Source organism: Lepidochelys kempii, chromosome 6 (assembly GCF_965140265.1).
Source record: "Lepidochelys kempii isolate rLepKem1 chromosome 6, rLepKem1.hap2, whole genome shotgun sequence".
Lineage (NCBI taxonomy): Eukaryota > Metazoa > Chordata > Testudines > Cheloniidae > Lepidochelys > Lepidochelys kempii.
This window is the reverse complement of record NC_133261.1, coordinates 103,980,609-104,002,757: the sequence shown is the minus strand read 5'-3', so window position 1 is coordinate 104,002,757 and position 22,149 is coordinate 103,980,609. Positions and strand designations below refer to the sequence as shown.

General features: G+C 40.5%; 1 protein-coding gene across 2 annotated transcripts in view; it reads right to left on the bottom strand.

The window, feature by feature from the left end:
• The window catches only part of SLC24A4 (solute carrier family 24 member 4), a 128,096-nt gene that overhangs the window by 4,447 nt on the left and 101,500 nt on the right, over positions 1-22,149 (bottom strand). For both annotated transcript variants that reach the window (XM_073350703.1, XM_073350704.1), the window contains exons 11-16: positions 19,770-19,939; positions 17,743-17,865; positions 13,869-13,887; positions 11,571-11,610; positions 5,482-5,674; positions 2,833-2,947 (exon numbers count right to left, since the gene is read on the bottom strand). In XM_073350703.1, coding sequence (XP_073206804.1) covers positions 2,833-2,947; positions 5,482-5,674; positions 11,571-11,610; positions 13,869-13,887; positions 17,743-17,865; positions 19,770-19,939 — 660 coding nt within the window. The remainder of the gene's footprint in view (positions 1-2,832; positions 2,948-5,481; positions 5,675-11,570; positions 11,611-13,868; positions 13,888-17,742; positions 17,866-19,769; positions 19,940-22,149) is intronic.

The window sequence follows — 22,149 nt, the reverse complement described above, 5'->3', positions numbered from 1 at the left end:
AAAAACCAAATAATGATTCTCAGGTCAAAACAACACACAGGACAAACATTTTGTAACAAGGCTGAGGAGGAGGAGGAGGGAGGGGGAGAGAGAATGACCATTGAGCAGCTTTGCAATGTAAGAGGACACTTTAAAATTAGCTAACTAAGAACTCCTGCAATCCCCACATGGGCAATTTGCCAAGTACCTAAGATCAGCAGATAATTTGGGCAATATTTACATAACCTTTTAAAATAAAAAAATGCTCACAACCAATATACTTTGTGCATGTATCATCCTTGATGGGTAAGTAGAAATTGTTTGGTGTTTGAGTTTGATGCCAATTAAAAAAACAGGTTGCTAAGATTTGTCCTGTTTTTTCTGTAGTCCCAGGGCAAAGCTGGCCATGGGCCTCATTATAGGAAGCTGTGTGTGGTCTGTCTTCATCTCTTGGGATGTGCTCGGGGGCCGTGGGCTCTAGCTAATCTGAAAGTTGATCGTGAAAGGTGCTGAGCAGTGTGGGAGCTGAGGACATTCAGCACTGAGCAGAATTGGGCCCTTATGTGTTTGAGCATCAAGTACACTTTAGAAATTTCATTTTTTAAAAACAACCCCAAACAATAATGAAATAGGAGAACAAAGTGTGAGTGGGTGGTAAAGTCATGAGAACCTTGTTCTTACAGAATCTCTGTTTCCTGTGCTCAGTATTAGCTGGTGTCTGATTTTGATACCATAATAATGGTGGCCAGAGTGCTCACCGCAATTTGTTTCTCTCTCAAGTACCTGCTTAGTTATCTGTGCTACTGCCAAATCCACAAAACGTGTGTCAGGAAGGAGGAAAAGATCTAATATTGTTGGAAAGTCCCCTGCAAATAAGATCAGCTTTGTGGAGGAACTTTCAAGCTCATGAGACTTCCAGCTGGATCACATGCACAATGTCTGCTCCCAAGGCATGGCCTGACACAGTCAGTACCGCAGACAATCCATCCCTGGGATATCCTCGGGATTTGTGTTTATGGCGACACTTCTTGCAGCTTCCCTTCACTGTCAGGGCACATCTGCATTTGCCCTTTGGGAAATCCTTTACTAAAGTGCCATGCATGGCCCTCACATGTTACATGAGAGATCAGGGATTCTCCATCTACCAGTTCACCAAGCTGTTCCTTACCTGTACTCTCATAGTAAGTAATCTTGACCAGGTTTTTGCCTGATATGTGGCGATATTCTATTGCAAAGATTTGGCCCACAGAAATAAATAGTAAACTACAAATAGAATATTAAGTGGACTGTGAAATAACTAAACTAAGCAGATCTCTCTTTCCCCCATTGATTTCTCATTTAACATTTTGAGTTAAACTTATGGTAGAGACTCTAGAGAACAGAGATAAAGAATGATAGCATTTATTTTCTGGTTTTAGAGTAGCAGCCGTGTTAGTCTGTATTCGCAAAAAGAAAAGGAGTACTTGTGGCACCTTAGAGACTAACCAATTTATTTGAGCATAAGCTTTTGTGAGCTACAGCTCACTTCATCGGATGCCGCTTATGCTCAAATAAATTGGTTAGTCTCTAAGGTGCCATAAGTCCTCCTTTTCTTTTTGCATTTATTTTCTGTACAGATTCAAGCATTATGAAGGCATTACACTGATCATTTTAGCACTTTTCCCCCTGTATTTCCTCTACAGATCTACTGACTCTAATATCATACAAGGAAGAAACCAATTTTAATGGGCAGTGTCCCAGAACAGTTCTTAACACAGCTGATCTATTTTTGTGAGATTTTCCTGCACGTAATTCCTAATATGAAGTGGAGAATGGATTATTTTTAATATACGATTCTTTGTTAGGCATATCCAAAACATATTTAAAAATATGTATAGCTCTTACAGTTATAAATGAAACATTTTAAATATGTTTATGCGGTTCACATCATACAGATGTGGGACTCTACTGGCTCCTGGTGGCTAGTTTAAGACTTCAGAATTCTTGGAGTCTGTATGCAGCCTGGAGAACAAAGAGCCATCCTTTGGCATTAAGGGCTGTAGGAGCTGCAATACTGCAAAATGCTATTATTACTATCTGCTCCTTTCTCAGCGTGATACAAATGGACACACTCATGCTTGTTTTAAGCAACAATGGTAAAGGATGTGTCCATAGATATTTCTCATGTAAAAAAGGAAAGCTTTTAAAAAAAAAATCAAAAGCTCAGCCATGTAAATATGAGCTGGAAAAATCTTTGGCCTTTTAAATAGGAAAGTTAAACTAGACATAGTTAAGGTTAATCTTTCCCTACTCAGTGTTAATATTCATCGAGCCAAAAGGAAGAATCTGGCTGTCTCTAGTTGGATGAGGAATATGTTTGAAGCAAGTTAACTTTTGTTGTGCCTTTCCTCCACAGTATCTTTCCCCATCAACTTAATTTGAAATCAATGCAAGTTTTACATGCAGGACTTAGGGCATGATCCAAAAAGAAAATCCTTTTTCTATGCACTTTTGGTGTATAATCCTATTTTTATGGCTAATCTTTTTTGGTGTAGCACATGTGTACGTTACATCTTTCTAATCTGACTGATCAAAACTGCATATGTGAGTTTTGGTTGCTGAATGAACTACCAGAACATTATGCAATTTCTCCTGATGCTTCAATCCTCTTGGATGTAATAAATGCCCCGTACTCATAACCAGAGATGTAACAGGGTGGAAACCATTTTCTTTTTTTTTGCAGCACCAAGCAGAGTGGGGCCCTGGTCCATGACTGGGGCTCCTAGGTACTACTGTAACTGAAACAGTTTGAAAGAGCTGCATATTACAGAAGCATAGCATGAAATTGTTGGAACACTTGAACAGAAATGATACCTTGTCTTGCTACTATTAAGCTGGCCATGCAGTCTGGTACACTCGTTCCTGCGGCTAGGAAAGTAATGCCCATGATAACATCAGGGATCCCCAGAGTGTATCCAATTATAGTAACCTGCACAGTCAGGGAAAACAGCCATTTAAAATAATTGGGAAGTCTCTCTTATTCTGATACTGTATTTCCAATACAATTGTGATTCACTCGTCACTTTAATTTCTGGATGTGGCCGTTATGACAGTTAGATACACACACACACACTTCTGTAAGGAAACAAAATTTTAGCAACAATCTGACTAAAAACCTCCTACTAGGAAACAATAAGTACTTGTAGGCACATTAAGGGTTTTATGAAAGCCATTTAAAGTGCTCCACTTTATACATTTGTAACAGGATGTACTGGCCCCTTAAGGGCGCTTACAGACCAGTACAGACTGTTCTTATGTTCTGTCTGGAACAGTGGAATGCTGGGTGGCTTCCAGGTCTGAAGGTAGCTCTTCATTTGGCAGCAATGCAAGCTGGGAAGAGGGCGGAGCTCCCTTTGCCATAGTAAGAGAATGGCTTGGGAAGAGGTGAGACCTGTTCTGAGGCTCTTGACAAAGACACTCCTGAAGGGAATAGAACATGAGTCTCTCTAGACAAATGGCCCCGATGCAGCTTTGGAAGAGCCTAGGGGGAGACAGCAGCTTGTAATGGGGATCCCAGTAAGGGTCTCAAGGGGTGTGTGTGTTAATATACCCTGAAAAAGGGACCAGAAAGAAGGCTTCATAGCCAGCCAGCTAAGCAAGCCTAGGAAGTAGCCTGTGGGAAGAGTAAGAGTGAAGCTGGAATATTTGAGATTGGAGCAGACAGCTACTTCATTGCTCAGGGGATTAGAGCTGGAGCCTGTGGTAGAAAGGGTGGCATAAACCTCAGTGCTGCCACCTTGAAGTATGGTGCTGGCACTCCTATAAGAAAAGCCTATTTGTAGATCTGTGCAATCAAGGGGCAAGGGGCTCTTTTGGGAACCCCTGCAGCCAAGGGGAAGAGTTTCCACAGACTCTTAAAGCAGGCAGTGGCCCAGAAGCAGAACTGGGCCAAAAGTTTTTGCTTGGACTCTTTTTTTCATTAGAGTTGTGGTTACCCCAGAAGGTAACCTTTTTTCTAACTTAGCCAGAGGATTAAATTAAGTTATCCAATCACTAAGACATTTTCCCACTGAGAGGGCAAGTAACTGTGAGGACACTGAGGCATGGCCCATCTTAAAAGAGATCAGAGACACTGTTACAGCATCTCTGAACACATTCTACCTTTGGTCTTTCCACAAAAACTCCCACTGTTTTCAACAGAAGTTCTGAAAGTGGAACCAGGATAGACAGCATGTTCTTACTGAAGTACAGATGCATTGAAGTTGTGGCAATGTGGTACATCAGCAAAAATGAATTGTTGGAATATGAATCTCTCAACCATGTAACTCTCAATGTAGTTTTTGCTACATATTGTAAAATCAGGGAGAAAGGGCTTTACTTTATAATATAATACTTCAAATACTAACTTACGGGAAAATACTGTATCCAAGTGGAAATGGAAAAATAAAATAATCCCCAAATGTATAATATACGGACAGAGCTATCAGTATGTATCCCAGACAAGTAAAGCTGTGTCACACAGCTCACAAGCCTCAAGCAGGTTATGAAGATCAGTTGTTCATAAATGAAGATGCTTCCAAAAGGTCATATGGAACTGTTACATATTTCATTTTCCAGGGTACATATTACAAGAGAGTTAGATTTTTTCATTTTACTGATCTTTAATTGGAGGAGGCATGTGAACGCTTTATCCACCCTGCCATTGACCTACCAGTCCTTCAGCAATACTAACATAACTTCTCTTTAGCTTCGCCTCTCTTTGAATAGAAAAAAGATGCCTTTTTAAACTTCCAAAAATATTTTTTTAATTACAAAGAGTCAAATTTGAGCTACTTTACTATTCATGTCTCTTCTGAGTGAAAATGTACATTTAAGCTATAAAAACTGAGAGAAAAGAGTGAATCACCTGGACTGGCGTTTCAAGTGAGAGTGTTTCTGAACAGATCATACCAGATATACATCTTCATCAGAGCCTACATTTTTGCACATGTTAAGAGCAACTGAAAAGAGGTAACCTCTATGGCACTCTTACTAAGAAGAATAATACTTGCGACTAATATAGTCCGTTCCACCCAGAGCATTTTACACTATATCTGATCCTCCAACCCTCACTACTCACCTGAGTTACTGTGTATGTTTCAGGATCAGGCCTTAAGGCCGTATTTTTAAAGGTATTAGGTGCCTAAAGATACAGATAGGCACCTAGTGGGATTTTCAAAAGCACCTAAGCCCTAACTCCCATTCAATATTAGGAACTAGGCACTGAGGAACTTTTGAAAAAAAAAATCACACTAGGCCCCATCTGCATCTTTAAGTGCCTACCTTTAAAATTATGGTCCAAAAGTACTGTCCAGAAGAGAGACTAGCACATAGGTCATTTATTAGAACTACTAGACTGCACACATCTCAATGTGGTTATGTTTTTTAGTTCATCTAAAACAAACTGGGATTGGAGTTGAAGACATTTGCCATCTGGCCTGTACATTTCATTTCTTAAAACAAGGTTTTGTTGCATCTACTTACCATCCACACCATAAAATAGGAGAACAAAGCAATCCACAGAGTGGATAAAATGAATGTCAGCATAAAAAAGTTCTCCCAACGCGGTTTGCTGCAGTTTGGAATGGTACAAAAGAGTAGGAATAGCAATGGCCACGTGAAAATCCATTTGACTTTGTTCATTTTTCCATCTGCGGAAAGAACGGAAAACAACCTACTTAACTTTCCTGTTCCTGCTGCACCAGGTCCAGTTACATATGTATGCACACTATGTGGAAGAGGAGAAAATAACAAATAGGCTTGGTTGCAGCTGTGCATTTTGGTTTGAGGGTCATTTGTCTCCCTTGCCCCCGTGTTCCCAGTTTCTGTCTCTCTTTATAATATGGCAAGTTCTGCCCTTGGATGCATGTGTAGGGTTCCCACTGATTCAAACCAGACAATGTACATACATCCGAAGATGAAATTGAGCCACAATGTATTGCTCTTTTGAATTTAAAACAGAAGGCTGGTAGTATTGCCCTTTCAGGGGCATGTTATCTTACCATTAAGCCCCTCACCTGAAATAAAAAGCAAAATACAACTTTTTTTTTAAAAGGAACAGTGTAAAAAATTGCCCACTTCTGTGCAATATCAGTAAACATTTTCAGCTGATATAAAAACAGACGTTGGCCTTCATTCTGAGCTGTGTCTGTGAAGGATCTACTGCTAGAGAATTTGCAAATCACAGTTTATTATCTGCATAACAATACACTCACTCTTGCTTCACAGACAAGACATATGAAATGCCGATGTTTCAAAACATTGCAAATGTGTTGCAAATGTGCATATAAATTCAATTAATGGGATCAGAGGCAAATTACAGGATTTTCACAGACTAGGGATTATATTCATATTCCTTGAGACATTTTTAGAGCATTCTACAAGTTTGCTTTCCAGGCTGACAAATGATGGACACAGTCAAGTGCCCTTTATGTAGCTTTATTTTGGATAATAATTAAGCTAGCAGGGGATTTCTTGATGTTTGAAACAGTATAAATGCCCTGATCATTGTGTGTGAAAGATCTATACAAATGTGCTGTTTTGAAACAGATGGATGGTCACACCAAAGGAAAAGAATAAAAAACAGATACATCTCCACTGTAGTCAGAGTTACACCACTGTAAAACTGGTGTAAGTGAGACCAGAATCTGCATTAATGTCCCTTGATTCTTTCTTTAATGAATCAAAAATTAGTTATAGAGAGCACAAACAAATATTATGCTGCCTTCAGCTTTAAAAGATAGTAGTAATGCTGAAACTACAGCTTTCCAATGCTTATATGAGCCTGCGCTGCAATGAAGACAGCTGGACCAATGCTTTGTAATGGGGATTTCTTTTTTTTGTCACAAAAGAGCTATCCATTTAGGCCTTGATTTAGCAAAATTAGTGGAAAGTCAATGTGAGCAGTCATGGTTTAACATGTCCTTAAGTGCTTTGTTGATTCAGGACCTTAAGTAGGATCCCTGTCAGGGTACATACCCCCAAAAAAGAAAATGAAAGACAGCAACTGCAAACACCATACTTGTTATCGAGCAAAACAGGGATCTCTTCTTACCCATGTGACAGGGAAAACATACCAGCCTGATTCTACTCTAGAGTAAATCAGGTCTAAGACCAATGAAGCGTTACACCAGTGAGAGATGAGAATCAGGTCCTTATTTTTTTTCCAGTAATTTAGTGAGACAGTTGCCCACTCATCCTGCAGTTGGAGGATTTTTGCTTCATTAACAAAAGCGTCCAGAAACATTGGTCTGGATTCTGCTCTAACTTACACAAATTTTATGCTGGTGCAACTGACTAACGTAGAGTTACTTGTGAATTATACTAGTTTAGCTGAGAGCAGAATAATTCCTGTCTTGTTTCAAGTATTTCAATCTTTTTCAAATCCATATGCTCTGCACTGTGTATAAGAGGCTTTGGGAGCCAAACATTCCAAAGAGACAGTGCTACAATGAAAAGTCTTATAGTAATTTTCAATATATTCCTCTAATGCTATATGCCTCTATTTCCTCACTAAGGAGATTTATACTTGCAGGAATCACTTTCCCATTAAAATGCAGCCATCTCTAGGTGAAAGATAACAGGTAAACAACACACAGAACAATAGTGATGAGAAGGGAATATTGGTCAAAGCCCTACTTTTAAAAAAAAGTGTCAATGGTTTGCAATATCCACATTCAGCAGACAGGAACTCCGTTTTAAAGTCTCACCCAAAAATCCCACACTTGGTAAACCACACAGTGTGATACTGGCAGATCAGCTGTCAGCTCATGCCAAAGTCCCCACATCTCAACTGAACACTGACAAATACATAGCTGGAATCAGTCTGGCTCACCTGTGTGTTAGTATTGTTAAGCCAGGTGTTAAAATGATAAGAATGTGTTTAGATTTTATTGAATGCGTCTGAGTTGTTGCATGCATTAATCTCACTTGTAACATCTGAATTTCATATTGTAAGCCAATATCTGAGCGGTTGTATTGTGCACCTCTGTGACTATGTAAAACACCGACAGGAAAGAGACATTAAATTAGTGTGAAGGGCTGCTCATCAACAGAAGGTCTTACATCCTTCCCTACAGGAAAGGTCCATCAACACCAGATGTTAAGAGGATAAAATACTTTGTTGTTCTGCTCTCCCCCCCATGAAAATGAGTCATGCAAGTGGATTTCCCCCTGTCCCTGCCCCCAGATCAGCTGAGTTTGCAGCTCAGAGGACATGTCAGAAGGGGGATAAAAACCCCAGACAAAAGGAACTAGGTATCTTTATGCTGCTTGGTCTCGGGGGAAGGGGGCAGGGGAAAGGATCCCCAGCTGTGTAGCCTGAGGTAGCCCTAAAGAATATAGAGACTTTGCTGAACATAGAGGCTTTTGAAATTTAAGATTATAACTCATTTGTGTGTATATGTTTACCTGCTTTCACCTTGTAAATAACTGTTTCCTTTTCCTGTTTCACAAATCTGTATATAGTTTATTAATGAATTGGCTACAATAGTCTTTGGTGTGAGATTTAAAGTGCCATTGACCTGGGGTAAGTGACTGGTCCTTTGGGACTGTGAGTAACCTGAATATTGCTGTGATTCTTGATGTAAGAGACAATTTATCACAAAGGTATGCTCACCTGGGTGGCGAGACAGATTGGAGTACTAAGGGGACTGTCTACAGCTCCATGTTTAGGATCTTATAGTACCTGAAGAGTTTACACTTGACAATTGGCTGGCAAACTCTAAGTATAGAATTCACAGCCAATCTGGGGTTTGTGCCCTGGCTCCTAACAATCTGCCCTGAGGCTGGTCCTCACACTCTTGAGTTGCTGCAGGCAGCGTTACACATGGAACTCAGTTTTATCTAGCTGAGATGGGCCAAAGGCTGTGGTAACACTGCCAGGAGTCAAACGCACTGCTGCAGTTCAGGTATTTCAAACTTGATATCTAGGCCATTGAATCATTTCTTCTGGGAATGAAGGAGGAACAAGTAAGTAGGAAGAGTGCATTATTCAGTGTATTATTGTGTAACTTCAATTAGGGCCTGCGAGACAGAGTCAAACCAATGGTCCATCTACTCTGGTATGCTCTCTGACAGTGACTTGTACCAAATGCTTTAGAGAAAGTGTCAAAACCCTCAAAAACGGACAGTTATGGAGGGAGCTTCTTTCTAACCCCAGGCAGTTAGTGGTTGAAGCTGGAGTCTCGAAGCATGAGTGTTGACACATCTAGGAGATGTTTATTCCAATTGGTGATAAACTGGTTGAGAAACAGGAAAGATTTTTCAGAGGAACAGCCGTGTTAGTCTGTATTCGCAAAAAGAAAAGGAGTACTTGTGGCACCTTAAAGATTTTGTAGACCTTTCTATAGACGTTCCTCTGTTTTTGTTTGAAATTTTGAAACTTGACAAAAAAAAATGCTGACCATGCCTATTCTAGTCCTTTTTTTAATTCTACCAAGCATTTCGCTTCAGTGTAACTGGTGGCAATGAATTCCACTCATTAATTATAAATTGATCCAGATCCTCAGCTGGTGTAAATCAGAGTAGAATTAATCGAGTTGTGCCATTTACACCAATTGAGGAGCTGGCACTGTCGGTGTCTTTGTTTTTTAAAAAGTGTTTCATTTTATCAGTTTCAAAATTTGTTACTTTAACTTTTTAAACAAAACAGTCTTTTTCCACTAATGAAAATGGATTTTAAGTTCCCTATCTCCTGAGTCCTAATTATGCTTTATAATTTACAGCTGAGATTTAGGACTAATCATCATCAGCAATATTTAATTCAAATTTTGATCTTAAGTCATGTAGTAATGAGGAGTGTACAGCTCCACATAGGAGCTCTTGTACTAACCCAAGCAAGAAGTATAATTCCTGCAACAAAATGATGTTATTCTCAAGGGCTAAGGATTGATTGGACTAGTGTATGAAATTTAGTGTATGTAAATTAGCCAATCAGCCTAATTTGTTTTTAAGAGTCTTCTGCGTGCTAGGCACTTAACAAATGAATATGTTACAAATGTTACATCCCTACTGTGGTACTGATCATGGAAGCCAGAGACAAAACCCAAAAGGTTCAGACTACAGCAGGTCAGGAATTTTATGTTTGAATAGTTTTTGGTTTTTTTTTAAATGGAAAATGCCCTTTCAGAATTTCAGTTTTTCAGAGTTTGATCTGCAAAAATGTCAAGTTTTTATTTTTCACCCTAAATTGGAAAATTGTATCCAAAACCTCAAAAGTTTCTGTGGGATGGAAGTTCTGTTTTCCCTGCCAGTTCTACTTCCAACAAACAGATCTTTATTACAGCCTCTCAGAGATCACTCTGCCTGCACCATGACTGGATCCAGCATGTTACACTTCTCAGTGTATGCCATGACTGGGTATCTTACAAGCAGTGTCCACTACAATGAAAACAGGTCCCTGATGTGAAGAATTTATCTGAGTCTACAACGACAAATTCTGCTGTCCATTACACTGGAGTTACTCCAGATCTACAAAGGAGGGAATGCAACAAAAAGAAAGAAGTTATTGAGTGGAGATGCTCAGTATATCTGTTAGTTCCACTGTTAGTTTGGTTTTCCTTATTACTGTCTATTTTGTTACCACATCTTTGAGCAGAGAACAGGCTTCCTATAGCTTTGTCTTTTAAAGAGATGGATACAACATAAGTGCTACTTAAAAGAAAGTCATAACCTGTTACTTCTCCATTGTAAATCCAATCACAACAGGGACCACCATCTTTCTTACCAAGAAGGAGGACAATTGGCAAATGCACACATTTTCTTGTCTAATTTATGAAAAAATCAATCTATATTTTGTGTCATGTGAATCGGCACAGACATCTGTGCTGTGATAGAGAACAGCAATCCAACTCTGATTGCAAATAGAGGCACATATGCAGCCCAAGAGGGAAACAGAATTTTCGTCACAACATATTACTTGTAGGTACCTTTGTCTTGTGGTTATAGCTCTGTTCAGTTGGTGGATTACCAATGGAATGACCTAGAGCAACATCAAATCTGCAAGTTTTTGTTCCAAACTGTCTGTTTTTAATGTCCTTTCAAGATGCCAGGGCCATAGGATAATGGGTAGGATTTGCTAACCTCCTTGGCCAGTAGCTCTATCTTTTTAGTTCTGGAAAAAAATTCTTATCTTCACAAACATAATATTTCATTACAGTGAATTTAGGACCCACCCTGTGCAACAAGGAGTTCTCAATTTCCATTAAGTCAATGGGAGTTCAAAACAATCCACACTTTTACAAGAGGCTTGAAGATGTAGCAATAAATGGGATTTAATTATGTGCTTACAAAAAGAAAAGGAGTACTTGTGGCACCTTAGAGACTAACCAATTTATTTGAGCATAAGCTTTTGTGAGCTACAGCTCACTGCATCGGATGCATAAAGTGGAAAATGCAGTGAGGATGTTTTATACACACAGACCATGAAAAAGCGGGTGTTTATCACTTCAAAAGGTTTTCTCTCCCCCCACCCCACTCTCCTGCTGGCAATAGCTTCTCTAAAGTGATCACTCTCCTTACAATGTGTATGATAATCAAGGTGGGCCATTTCCAGCACAAATCCAGGGTTCAACAAGAACTCTGAGGAACAGGGGGGGGGGGGGGGGGGAGGGGAGGAAAAAAGAAGGGGAAATAGGTTACCTTGCATAATGACTTAACCACTCCCAGTCTCTATTCAAGCCTAAGTTAATTGTATCCAATTTGCAAATGAATTCCAATTCAGCAGTCTCTTGCTGGAGTCTGGTTTTGAAGTTCTTCTGTTGTAATATCGCAACTTTCATGTCTGCAATCGCGTGACCAGAGAGATTGAAGAGTTCTCCGACTGGATTATGAATGTTATAATTCTTGACATCTGATTTGTGTCCATTTATTCTTTTACGTAGAGACTGTCCAGTTTGACCAATGTACATGGCAGAGGGGCATTGCTGGCACATGATGGCATATATCACATTGGTAGATGTGCAGGTGAACAAGCCTCTGATGGTGTGGCTGATGTTATTAGGCCCTGTGATGGTGTCCCCTGAATAGATATGTGGGCACAGTTGGCAACGGGCTTTGTTGCAAGGATAGGTTCCTGGGATAGTGGTTCTGTTGTGTGGTATGTAGTTGCTGGTGAGTATTCGCTTCAGGTTGGGGGGCTGTCTGTAGGCAAGGACTGGCCTGTCTCCCAAGATTTGTGAGAGTGATGGGTCGTCCTTCAGGATACATTGTAGATCCTTGATAATGCGTTGGAGAGGTTTTAGTTGGGGGCTGAAGGTGACGGCTAGTGGCGTTCTGTTATTTTCTTTGTTAGGCCTGTCCTGTAGTAGGTGACTTATGGGTACTCTTCTGGCTCTGTCAATCTGTTTCTTCACTATGGATGTAGATGCCCTCTACACCAACATTCCACACAAAGATGGACTACAAGCCATCAGGAACACTGTCCCCTATAATGTCACGGCAAACCTGGTGGCTGAACTTTGTGACTTTGTCCTCACCCATAACTATTTCATATTTGGGGACAATGTATACCTTCAAATCAGCGGCACTGCTATGGGTATCAGAGGCTCGTTCGCCTGCACATCTACCAATGTGATATATGCCATCATATGCCAGCAATGCCCCTCTGCCATGTAAACTGGCCAAACTGGACAGTCTCTATGTAAAAGAATAAATGGACACAAATCAGACATCAAGAACTATAACATTCAAAAACCAGTCGGAGAACACTTCAATCTCTTTGGTCACTTGATTACAGACATGAAAGTTGCGATATTACAACAGAAAAACTTCAAAACCAGACTCCAGCGAGAGACTGCTGAATTGGAATTCATTTGCAAACTGGATACAATTAACTTAGGCTTGAATAGAGACTGGGAGTGGTTAAGTCATTATGCAAGGTAACCTATTTCCCCTTGTTTTTTCCTACCCCTCCCCCCCCCACTGTTCCTCAGACGTTCTTGTTAAACCCTGGATTTGTGCTGGAAATGGCCCACCTAGATTATCGTACACATTGTAAGGAGAGTGATCACTTTAGAGAAGCTATTACCAGCAGGAGAGTGGAGTGGGGGGAGAGAAAACCTTTTGAAGTGATAAACACCCATTTTTTTATGGTCTGTGTGTATAAAACATCCTCACTGCATTTTCCACTTTATGCATCCGATGCAGTGAGCTGTAGCTCAAGAAAGCTTATGCTCAAATAAATTGGTTAGTCTCTAAGGTGCCACAAGTACTCCTTTTCTTTTTGCGAATACAGACTAACACAGCTGCTACTCTGAAATATGTGCTTACAGTTAAGCATGTGTTTAAGTGCTTTTTCTGAATCGGGGCTCTAACAGGCAACTAAGCTGTGCAAGGGCTCATACACATCAGCTCATTCTCAAGATATGCCAATTCAATCTCATTCTGATGTACTCCAGCATTTCTTAACAATGCTGCTCCAAAGGATTCACAAGGACACCTTCCCTACAAGGTCAAGTGAGCCATCTCCATAACTGTATACCTGGCCTCCACCTGCCCAGGAAATGAAATAATCCTATTGTCATTCCTCAGCTCAGTCTCTCCACACTTAATACTGAGCACTGCCTCGAAAGCTTATGCTCAAATAAATTTTTTAGTCTCTAAGGTGCCACAAGTCCTCCTTTTCTTTTTGCGGATACAGACTAACACGGCTGATACTCTGAAACCTGTCATTCCCCTTCTAGATCATTCTATCTTAAATGGGCACTGACAGACCAGAGGGGATTCTTTCTTTAAAACTATCCTGAGGAACAATAATTTATTAGTTTGTGCACAATCTACAGGGCTGAGCTGACTTTAAATTCTATTTTTAAAATTGTGTTATTTAACCACCCAGTTTGAATAAAAGGGATTTAAGTAGCTGTGATCTCGGGGGCGGGGGGGGGGAGATTCCTTTTTTCCTTTTTAAACTTTTATAAACTGAATTTTTTTAAAAAAATGTTTAATGGTAACAGGGCTTTAACTGGGTAAGGAATGGTGTCCCTAGCCTCTGTTTGTCAGAGGGTGGAGATGGATGTCAGGAGAGAGATCACTTGATCATTACCTGTTAGGTTCACTCCCTCTGGGGCACCTGGTATTGGCCACTGTTGGCAGAGAGAAAAGGAGGACTTGTGGCACCTTAGAGACTAACCAATTTATTAGAGCATAAGCTTTCGTGAGCTACAGCTCAGGCTTAAATAGAGACTTGGAGTGGCTAAGTCATTATGCAAGGTAGCCTGTTTCCTCTTGTTTTTTCCTACCCCCCCCCCCCCCAGATGTTCTGGTTTAACTTGGATTTTAACTTGAAGAGTGGTCAGTTTGGATGAGCTATTACCAGCAGGAGAGTGAGTTTGTGTGTGTATGGGGGTGGGGGGGATGTGAGAACCTGGATTTGTGCAGGAAATAGCCCAGCTTGATTGTCATGCACATTGTGTAAAGAGTTGTCACTTTGGATGGGCTATCACCAGCAGGAGAGTGAATTTGTGTGGGGGGGTGGAGGGTGAGAAAACCTGGATTTGTGCTGGAAATCACTTTAGATAAGCTATTACCAGCAGGACAGTGGGGTGGGAATAGGTATTGTTTCATATTCTCTGTGTATATATAAAGCCTGCTGCAGTTTCCACGATATGCATCTGAGGAAGTGAGCTGTAGCTCACGAAAGCTTATGCTCTAATAAATTGGTTAGTCTCTAAGGTGCCACAAGTCCTCCTTTTCTTTTTGCGAATACAGACTAACACGGCTGTTACTCTGAAACCTGTTGGCAGAGAGGATACTGGGCTGGATGGACCTTTGGTCTGACCCAGTATGGCTATTCTTATTATTCTTATATTCACATTTTTTAGCCCATGCGCTGTTTACTGTCTACTTTGTATTAACCAAACAGCAGAGTGTCAGATGAGCCTCAGCTCTTAAATGCTAATTGTCCAAATGTTAACCTGCAGATCAGGAGAGATCAAGGTACTCTTTTTAGGGAGAATTGTTACTTTTCCATACAAGCCAAAGTCAAGATCTGGTAGTATAATAATCCCTTCCACAGCAGCTGCTGCTGTCTTGCGTCTCGAGATGGGCCCGAAACAAATCTGGAACCCCTCTGAAATTTGGGGTGTTTGAAATTCAGTCTAGGATCCTGCCTGGATTTTGTAGCTTGAGACTATCTTTACTTCCTTCACATAACTCTCCTTTTACTTCCAATTCCAGTGCCCGAAAGCCTTAGTTCTATGACTGAACCCTACCACTGAGGGGGCACCACACATAACAGGGAGTAGATCTTTAAGACAATACATTCAAATGCAGCATTATCTGAGGTAGGTTAAACTGCACTAACATCTATTTCAGAAGAAAGATGTTCTGACAAAAGTAACCATGGTGCGTAACTTGAAGAAGCAAATCAAAACCAAAAAGAGACATGACTCTAGAGCAGCAGAAAAAAATGTTTGGACTAATCCTTGGCCATCTTAACTGAGACTCTAAAAAAACAAAAACAAAAAACAAAAAAAAACTTTAAAGTGAATTCCCTACTTTGCAAACTGGAAGCACCTAGCCTGGAAAATCCTTCCGGTGTCTATTCTTCCTAGAGTTCTTTATAGTACAGAAAGAATACATGAACTTCTGATCTTTAGAAAATGTATGTTCCTTATTCCTGGCCTGAAAATGCATCAAAAGATAGACAGAGGGGATGCGGGGAAACTGTCTGAAAATTACCTTTCTCCCTAAAGCCAATTTCAAATGTCAGATTTTTTTAGGCTGCTGATTGTACCCTGGCTCTTAAACAACAAAGCATGTTGTTTCTTTACATTTTCCCAATGTTATTGAAGTGGGCGCTTTTGAGAGCAAAAAATAGCAGAATTCTCCCTCAGAGTATGTGAGCTGAGCAATGAGCATCCAAGCAATAGATAATCTTCCCAGACAACAGGGGAGTAAGAAAAGCTGAAAATAATAAAGATTTTAAATATCTAGTCCCTCGGCTCTTATGTAAACTCTTCCAGTTCTAGCTGAACTTTTCCTCTATTGTAGTCTGAAGTGTCTCATCACCTATTCCACTCCGGCCTGTTGGGCCTTAATTATCTGAAAAACATTCTTAATAAAATCAGAAATACTGCCTTAAAACAATGCCAATTCAAAATAATGCCTCAGATCAAACCCTTATGCTACCATGAATACTGTAAGACATAGGAAGCCTTACTAGGATCTCCCCCCTCCCTCCCCCTCCATTTACAATCAAGTCTCCTGGGTACTGAACAAACCCAGAAATGATAAAAACTTCCAGCCACCAGAGGAGTGATTTATGTAGTAGTAGTAAAACTTTAGGCTCTGGGTAACAACTGCCCTGTGCTCAGGTTCTGCTCTGTTTAGAAATATGAAATGCAATATGGGACTGTGGTGCTCCAAACAGAACTGGTAGCAAAGAATGTACTGAAAATATCTAGATTAAAAATTATCTTTATAAACCTGACCATTCACCCTTGTGTTTACAATTATCTGTGTAAATTTACATTGATTTCAAATTGTCACATTAGCATGGTCATGTGCGTCCATATGTGTAAATAAGCTCAATTTATTCTGCTGTACAAACAGTAAAAAACCTCTGCACAAATGCACTCGTTTGTTGCCAGCAATCCATCTAACAGGTCTGTTTCTTTAACAGATCAATTGTCTACCATGTTTTATCATCACAGGAGACCAGGTATTTATTACATAATGGGTTCCAATAATAGTGCACACTGCAATAAATGTGAAAATATATAGTTTCAACCAATCTTTCTTCACACATCATCTCTTTCAGTGGGCTCCAGTATTTCCTAAGATCAACGGCATTTCTGCTTTGATAATTAACCTTTTAGAAATGGAGCCTCACAGAAATCAAACAGCATTCTCTTCTCTTTAATGCTCAACATCTATAATTCGCCCTTCAGTTTCAACAGGAGTTAGCATTATTCTTCATTGTATAGATATGTTGTTTTCTGCTGTTAAACAGCTGTTGTGCACCACCCCAGATATGGCTACATTTCAGTGGCAAGTGAATTAATTCCTGCTATATGATCTGTAGAGCATTTTGAAATGAATCAACAGAATCAACATATAAAGTGCTATGTAAATCACCACAATAACACTTTCCCTGTATATAGCCCCTTTCATCAGAGGATTTCAAAGTGCTTTCAAAAAGTGGGTAGTATTAGTCACTTTTTATATATGAGAAACATATATAACATACAAACATGTATATGACCATGAGGGCCTGTGTTTCCACTTGTTATTCTGAACCTCCTTTTTAATTCCTTTTCCTTCAAGAAGTCTTTCTGCCCTGTCATTAACATACATGTGTGCACCAGCTTACTGTTCATCAGGAGGCCAGTGTAAATAGTTCATTCCAAAGCTATTATTGGGGGTGTGCTGATTAGATTGATGTAGGTTATGTATTTAGTCCCCTCTTCCAGCTACCACCATTATACATCCAGCCCAACCGTGGAAAACTCCAGATCAGTCTTGAGGGCTTACCCTAGATCTCCACTCAAGCAGCACATCACAGTTGGAAATCAATGTCCTGAACCTAACAATGGCCCATTCACATTTCATGTGACCTCCAGCTGAGTTTTATTGTCATTTAACCCTAGCAAAACAACTTCAGATCAATTGCATAGTTCCATCTGACTGGCTCTTGACTGTCTCTACAACCCATTTTTTGGCATTTTAATTCTGTTCTGTTGTTCATTGTTTAGCACCCTCATTCTCTTGAAGATCAAACCTACCTGGTGGTGAAAAGGGAGATGCATTGTCATGCTCATTCTCCTCCTCTTGATTTTCCACAATGATGTTCCCATTTTCAATATTTTCACGTTTCCCATTTTGAATCGTTTTGCTCATGCCATTGGCAGAGTGGATTAGTCGCTGACGCTGCACAGGAACACAGACCAAAGAAACCAATGTAATCTTTGAAAAACTCTTAACTTTGCTAATCTTGTTCACCTGGTCAGCTCTGTTCTTTCAAACCCTACCACCTTGGAAGCCCTGATCAAATTCTCAAATGAATCCTATTTTAGCACCGAGTAATGAACATGGCTCACTTGGAAGCATTTCTCACCTATGGCTTCAGGCCTCAAGCCAGGAGTTGGGCTCATACCCAGCGGTGATGCTGCAGTGCTGTACTGTCAGAGGTGCTGCACTATCAGAGGTGCTGTCCTTCAGATGAGACATTAACTTAGGTCACTTCTGCCCTGCTCCAATTCCTTCCCTACCCCATCCCCCCCAGGTAGAGTATAAAGATCCTGGGACACTTTTCAAAAGGGTGTGGATTAGCCCTGCAGCATCCCTGGTCTGATTAAACATAAGGGTTTGCCCATTGCTTTTTTGGAGCACATGTTGCTATGCTCACTGGACTACAGTAGCTACAGTGGTTGCTATTCAAAATAAATATTCACCACATGATGAGAGCTGAGACACTGCACTAATTCCATACAGTTTGGAAAGGCGTGAGCTGTGCTATCGTAGGTGGAATGATGCAATAACAATCGGCAAGTGCTGTCTTTTTAATGGCAGCTGCGCCAACTCACTTGAAAGTGCTTTACCCTACCTTGAACATCAAAGGTGCTGCCAGCACGTGAAACAATTCTAAACCTAATGTAACTGAAAAGGGAACTGAAAGTAGAGAGAACTCAAATCCACAATACATTGCCAAAACTTTGGTGGTTTGCATACAGTGGGACCCACATCCAAACCACCTCTGGTTTGGGGTTTAGTTTTGCAAACTAAAAATACCAGCTTTCTGGCCATTTCACGATTCAAAAATACTTTCTTATGGATCAGCTAATTGGCTGGAAAGCAACCCAGTTGCTACTAAGTGGTTTAGCTGAACTTCTCCCACTCCTTGTATTGCACCAGAGAGCTGACTTTCTAAAAACATATTTGTGTATGGTTGTTAGTTGGATTTTCCCCCTCCCTCACCCAAACATGCCAAATTTCTGCTAAACTGCCATGGGCTGTTCAGTGTTCTATAGTCCTGGGAGCTGTGTTATCTCCCCTAAGTTACTGAAACTTGCAAGAATCTATTTTTCCTATACTCGTAAATCCCAAAATAAAAAAGGCCTTCACTTGGACTTCAAGTTACTCAGAAACAAAGGATGAAATCCTGGCTCCACTGAAGTCAATGGGATTTTGCCATGGACCTTGTCATTTGACTATTCTCAGGACTTTTGCTGCAAGGTTATGTGAAAGAGTCTCTCGTGGTGACAACATGTTCACCAAGGGCTAATCTGAGCCTGTCTGAAGAAAACGTCCCTTGTGAAAAGTCTGATCTGCTTTCCCATTTGTTATATATAACTCAGGACTGTAAAGATTAACGCATTAGGCAAATGTCTGATGTTATTTGAAGCTCTGTCCAACTATTAAAACAATTAATAAGGTCCTATGGTTGATTTATCTATTATGTTATCTTCCCTCAGTTCACTACTCTTATAAGTGCTCAAATGCAATTCCGGTGGCTAAAGGGAAAAAAAAAATTCTTCTAACAAGAGGAGCTTCCTAATCTTTCTTCCCCTTGTACCTTCAAGGGCCCCTCTTCCATAGTGACATACCCTTCAGTGAAAAGGGCTTAGTATGACTCCTATCATCCTGTCCTAGTTACCAATCAGTATAGTCACTAGAAAGTGACTTAAGTCTCCACTGCCCTAGGAGCTGAGTTGGAGAGTCAACTTGTGATTCCAACGCCAAAAGCATCACTATAAAAGAACACGGAGTGGAAAAGAGGTCCTTTGGCAAACCCCCTTCAAAGCACTCATTTGTTATTCTCTTAGTGAACTTACCTCGTTAATAATGAGCCTGCTTGCCATCCGCAGTCTGGTTCTGGGTCCAAATTTATTTGTAATCATTATTCGTAAGCCAGCTTCAGGGAAGCGGAATTTTGGGGGACTGGAGCAGATGATCTCATCCACCATTACCACAGGGTTTTTGCCATATTGCTGCTTTCCCTTCACTAGTGATCACAATGCCAAGAGTTAGTTGGGAAATTCATTTCATCAGGCTTCCCTTTGCCTAGAGTTGCCCCATTGTGACTCATGCAGGGGATCACATTTACCTGAATTCTTGAATTTGCTAGCAACAATCCCACAGTGTTTCTTGAGCTGCACAAATCTGATCATCATTGGCTCTCCCTTTCTACCTGATTCAGATCATGTGTTGAAGGGGGTTTTCACTATCTTGAGTGGATATACATTGGTATGGGTCTCATCTAGCCATTCATCCTGGGCCACCATTTTTCTTTGTTTACAGACCATCACCATTCATCATGGGTTAGCAAGCTTTGCACAAACCACCCACAACTGAGAGAGCATATACAGCTCTTTGAAAACGGTAATGCTATCCAGTTTAAGGTGCTTAGCAGCTGTGCAGCCTGTTGCCTCTTCTAGAGGCCTGTCAGGGTCCCTTAGTGTTGGGTTCCCAGTCCCTGCAGAACTTCAATTTAATTGAATAGAATATTATCAATATCTTTAACAATATGGGATTTCAAACTATTCAAATTTAACACTATTACTTCGGGATAATTGTTATAATTGATCCTTTAATACAAAGGAACTTTAAAATTATACAAAGAGTTGTGGTACGGTATTACAATAATAAAAGGCACTATATTATACTAGGAATCAATACAAGTGTAATCAAAGGCTTCTTAAACTTAACAAATCCATGCAAGTATTTCCATAAATGCTACAAACTACACATAGCAAACACAGCAAGGCTCAGCAGACAGGAGACATACCCATGTGCAGTTAGAAAACAGGGCAAGAAGTATGCATGTGATTGAAATAAAAATTATCCCCTGAGTAAGGGGGCGGGGGGAGAGAAAACAGCATTCTTTACTGTTTGAGTATATTGCCTTTTTTTTTTTTTTCTTTTTGACAGCAGGTTACTTACATTAAGAGGAACAGAATTTAGGAGGCAAAAGTGAAAGACAATCATTAGTGCATAGTTTCAGCCAGGAAGCAAAGGAAATTTGGGAAAACATTCAACTCAAACAAAGGAATTAGAATTGCTCTGTCATATAAATGCATAGAAAGCTACGTAGTTATGGAGCCTACATCTGTTTTTCACTCCAGTGATTAAATATTTTTGTTTTTTCAGGATGAGGTCAGTTTCAACATACATGTGCAAACTACATCATCTATTGCAGCTCTGCAGCTTGTAGCATCTTCTAACACATACGTTTTGGGATCTGGGAACAGATCCTCCCATTAACATTCACCCCCCAAAAAACCCCTGGGTGAGATTGTAAATCACCAATACACCCCTTTACCCTCCTGTGCTTGAGCCTCTTGGTACTGGGGGAGGCAGAACTTTACAAGACACTGTTTTGTGTTTCATTAAAATGAGGCTTTTGGTGAGGGCATGGTGCTCACATGAGGCACATAAAGATATCTTAAAGTTTCAAAAGAAAACATGTTCTACTCAGAGGATCAGTTAAGTAGCTTTGGCCTTGCAGTTTAATGTACAATGAAGGATGAAACTAGGAATAATTTTATATTGGGTGAAGGTAAAGCAGCAATTATCCTCCCACTCCCAATATCTTCAGCCAGATTTAATGGAATATTGCAGTGGATGCAAAATAAGGAGCAGTGCTTTTCTGAAGCCTCCCTAGGAAGTGATTGCACTGAGGCTATTTTTCCTGTGAAGCAGTGTGTAGCCAAGATAGCCTGAACACTCACAGTTGTCGTCTGAGTCTCATTTAAAGGAGACTCAACCATAGCAGCCTAACATTTGCTTTAGTCGAGAAAAGAAATGTTTGACAACAATCCTGGTAAAGAAGAAAGCCCGGACACTTTGATTTAACGTAGTCCTGCTAGACTAGCAGCTCTCAAGTGAGTTTCTCCAGTGACGTCTCCAAAGCACTCCTTGATCACGCAAGTTGTCAGTGAAAACACCACAGAAGCACTGCAGTCACAATGGAACTAATTCTAGGAGCACTAATGAGATTGTGGCAAAACATGCTCAGGTCAGAATAGGGTGACCATACTTTCCCAAAGGGAAAATGGACATGGCTCTGGGCCAGCCCAAGGCTCCTCGTCCCCACACGGGGCTGGCCCGAAGCCCCCTACCACCTGCCTGCATGGGGCTGGCCTGGCCCAAGCTGCTCTCCCGAACCCTCCTTCCCTTCTGCTCAGGGCTGGCATTGCTGCTCTTCCACCTCCA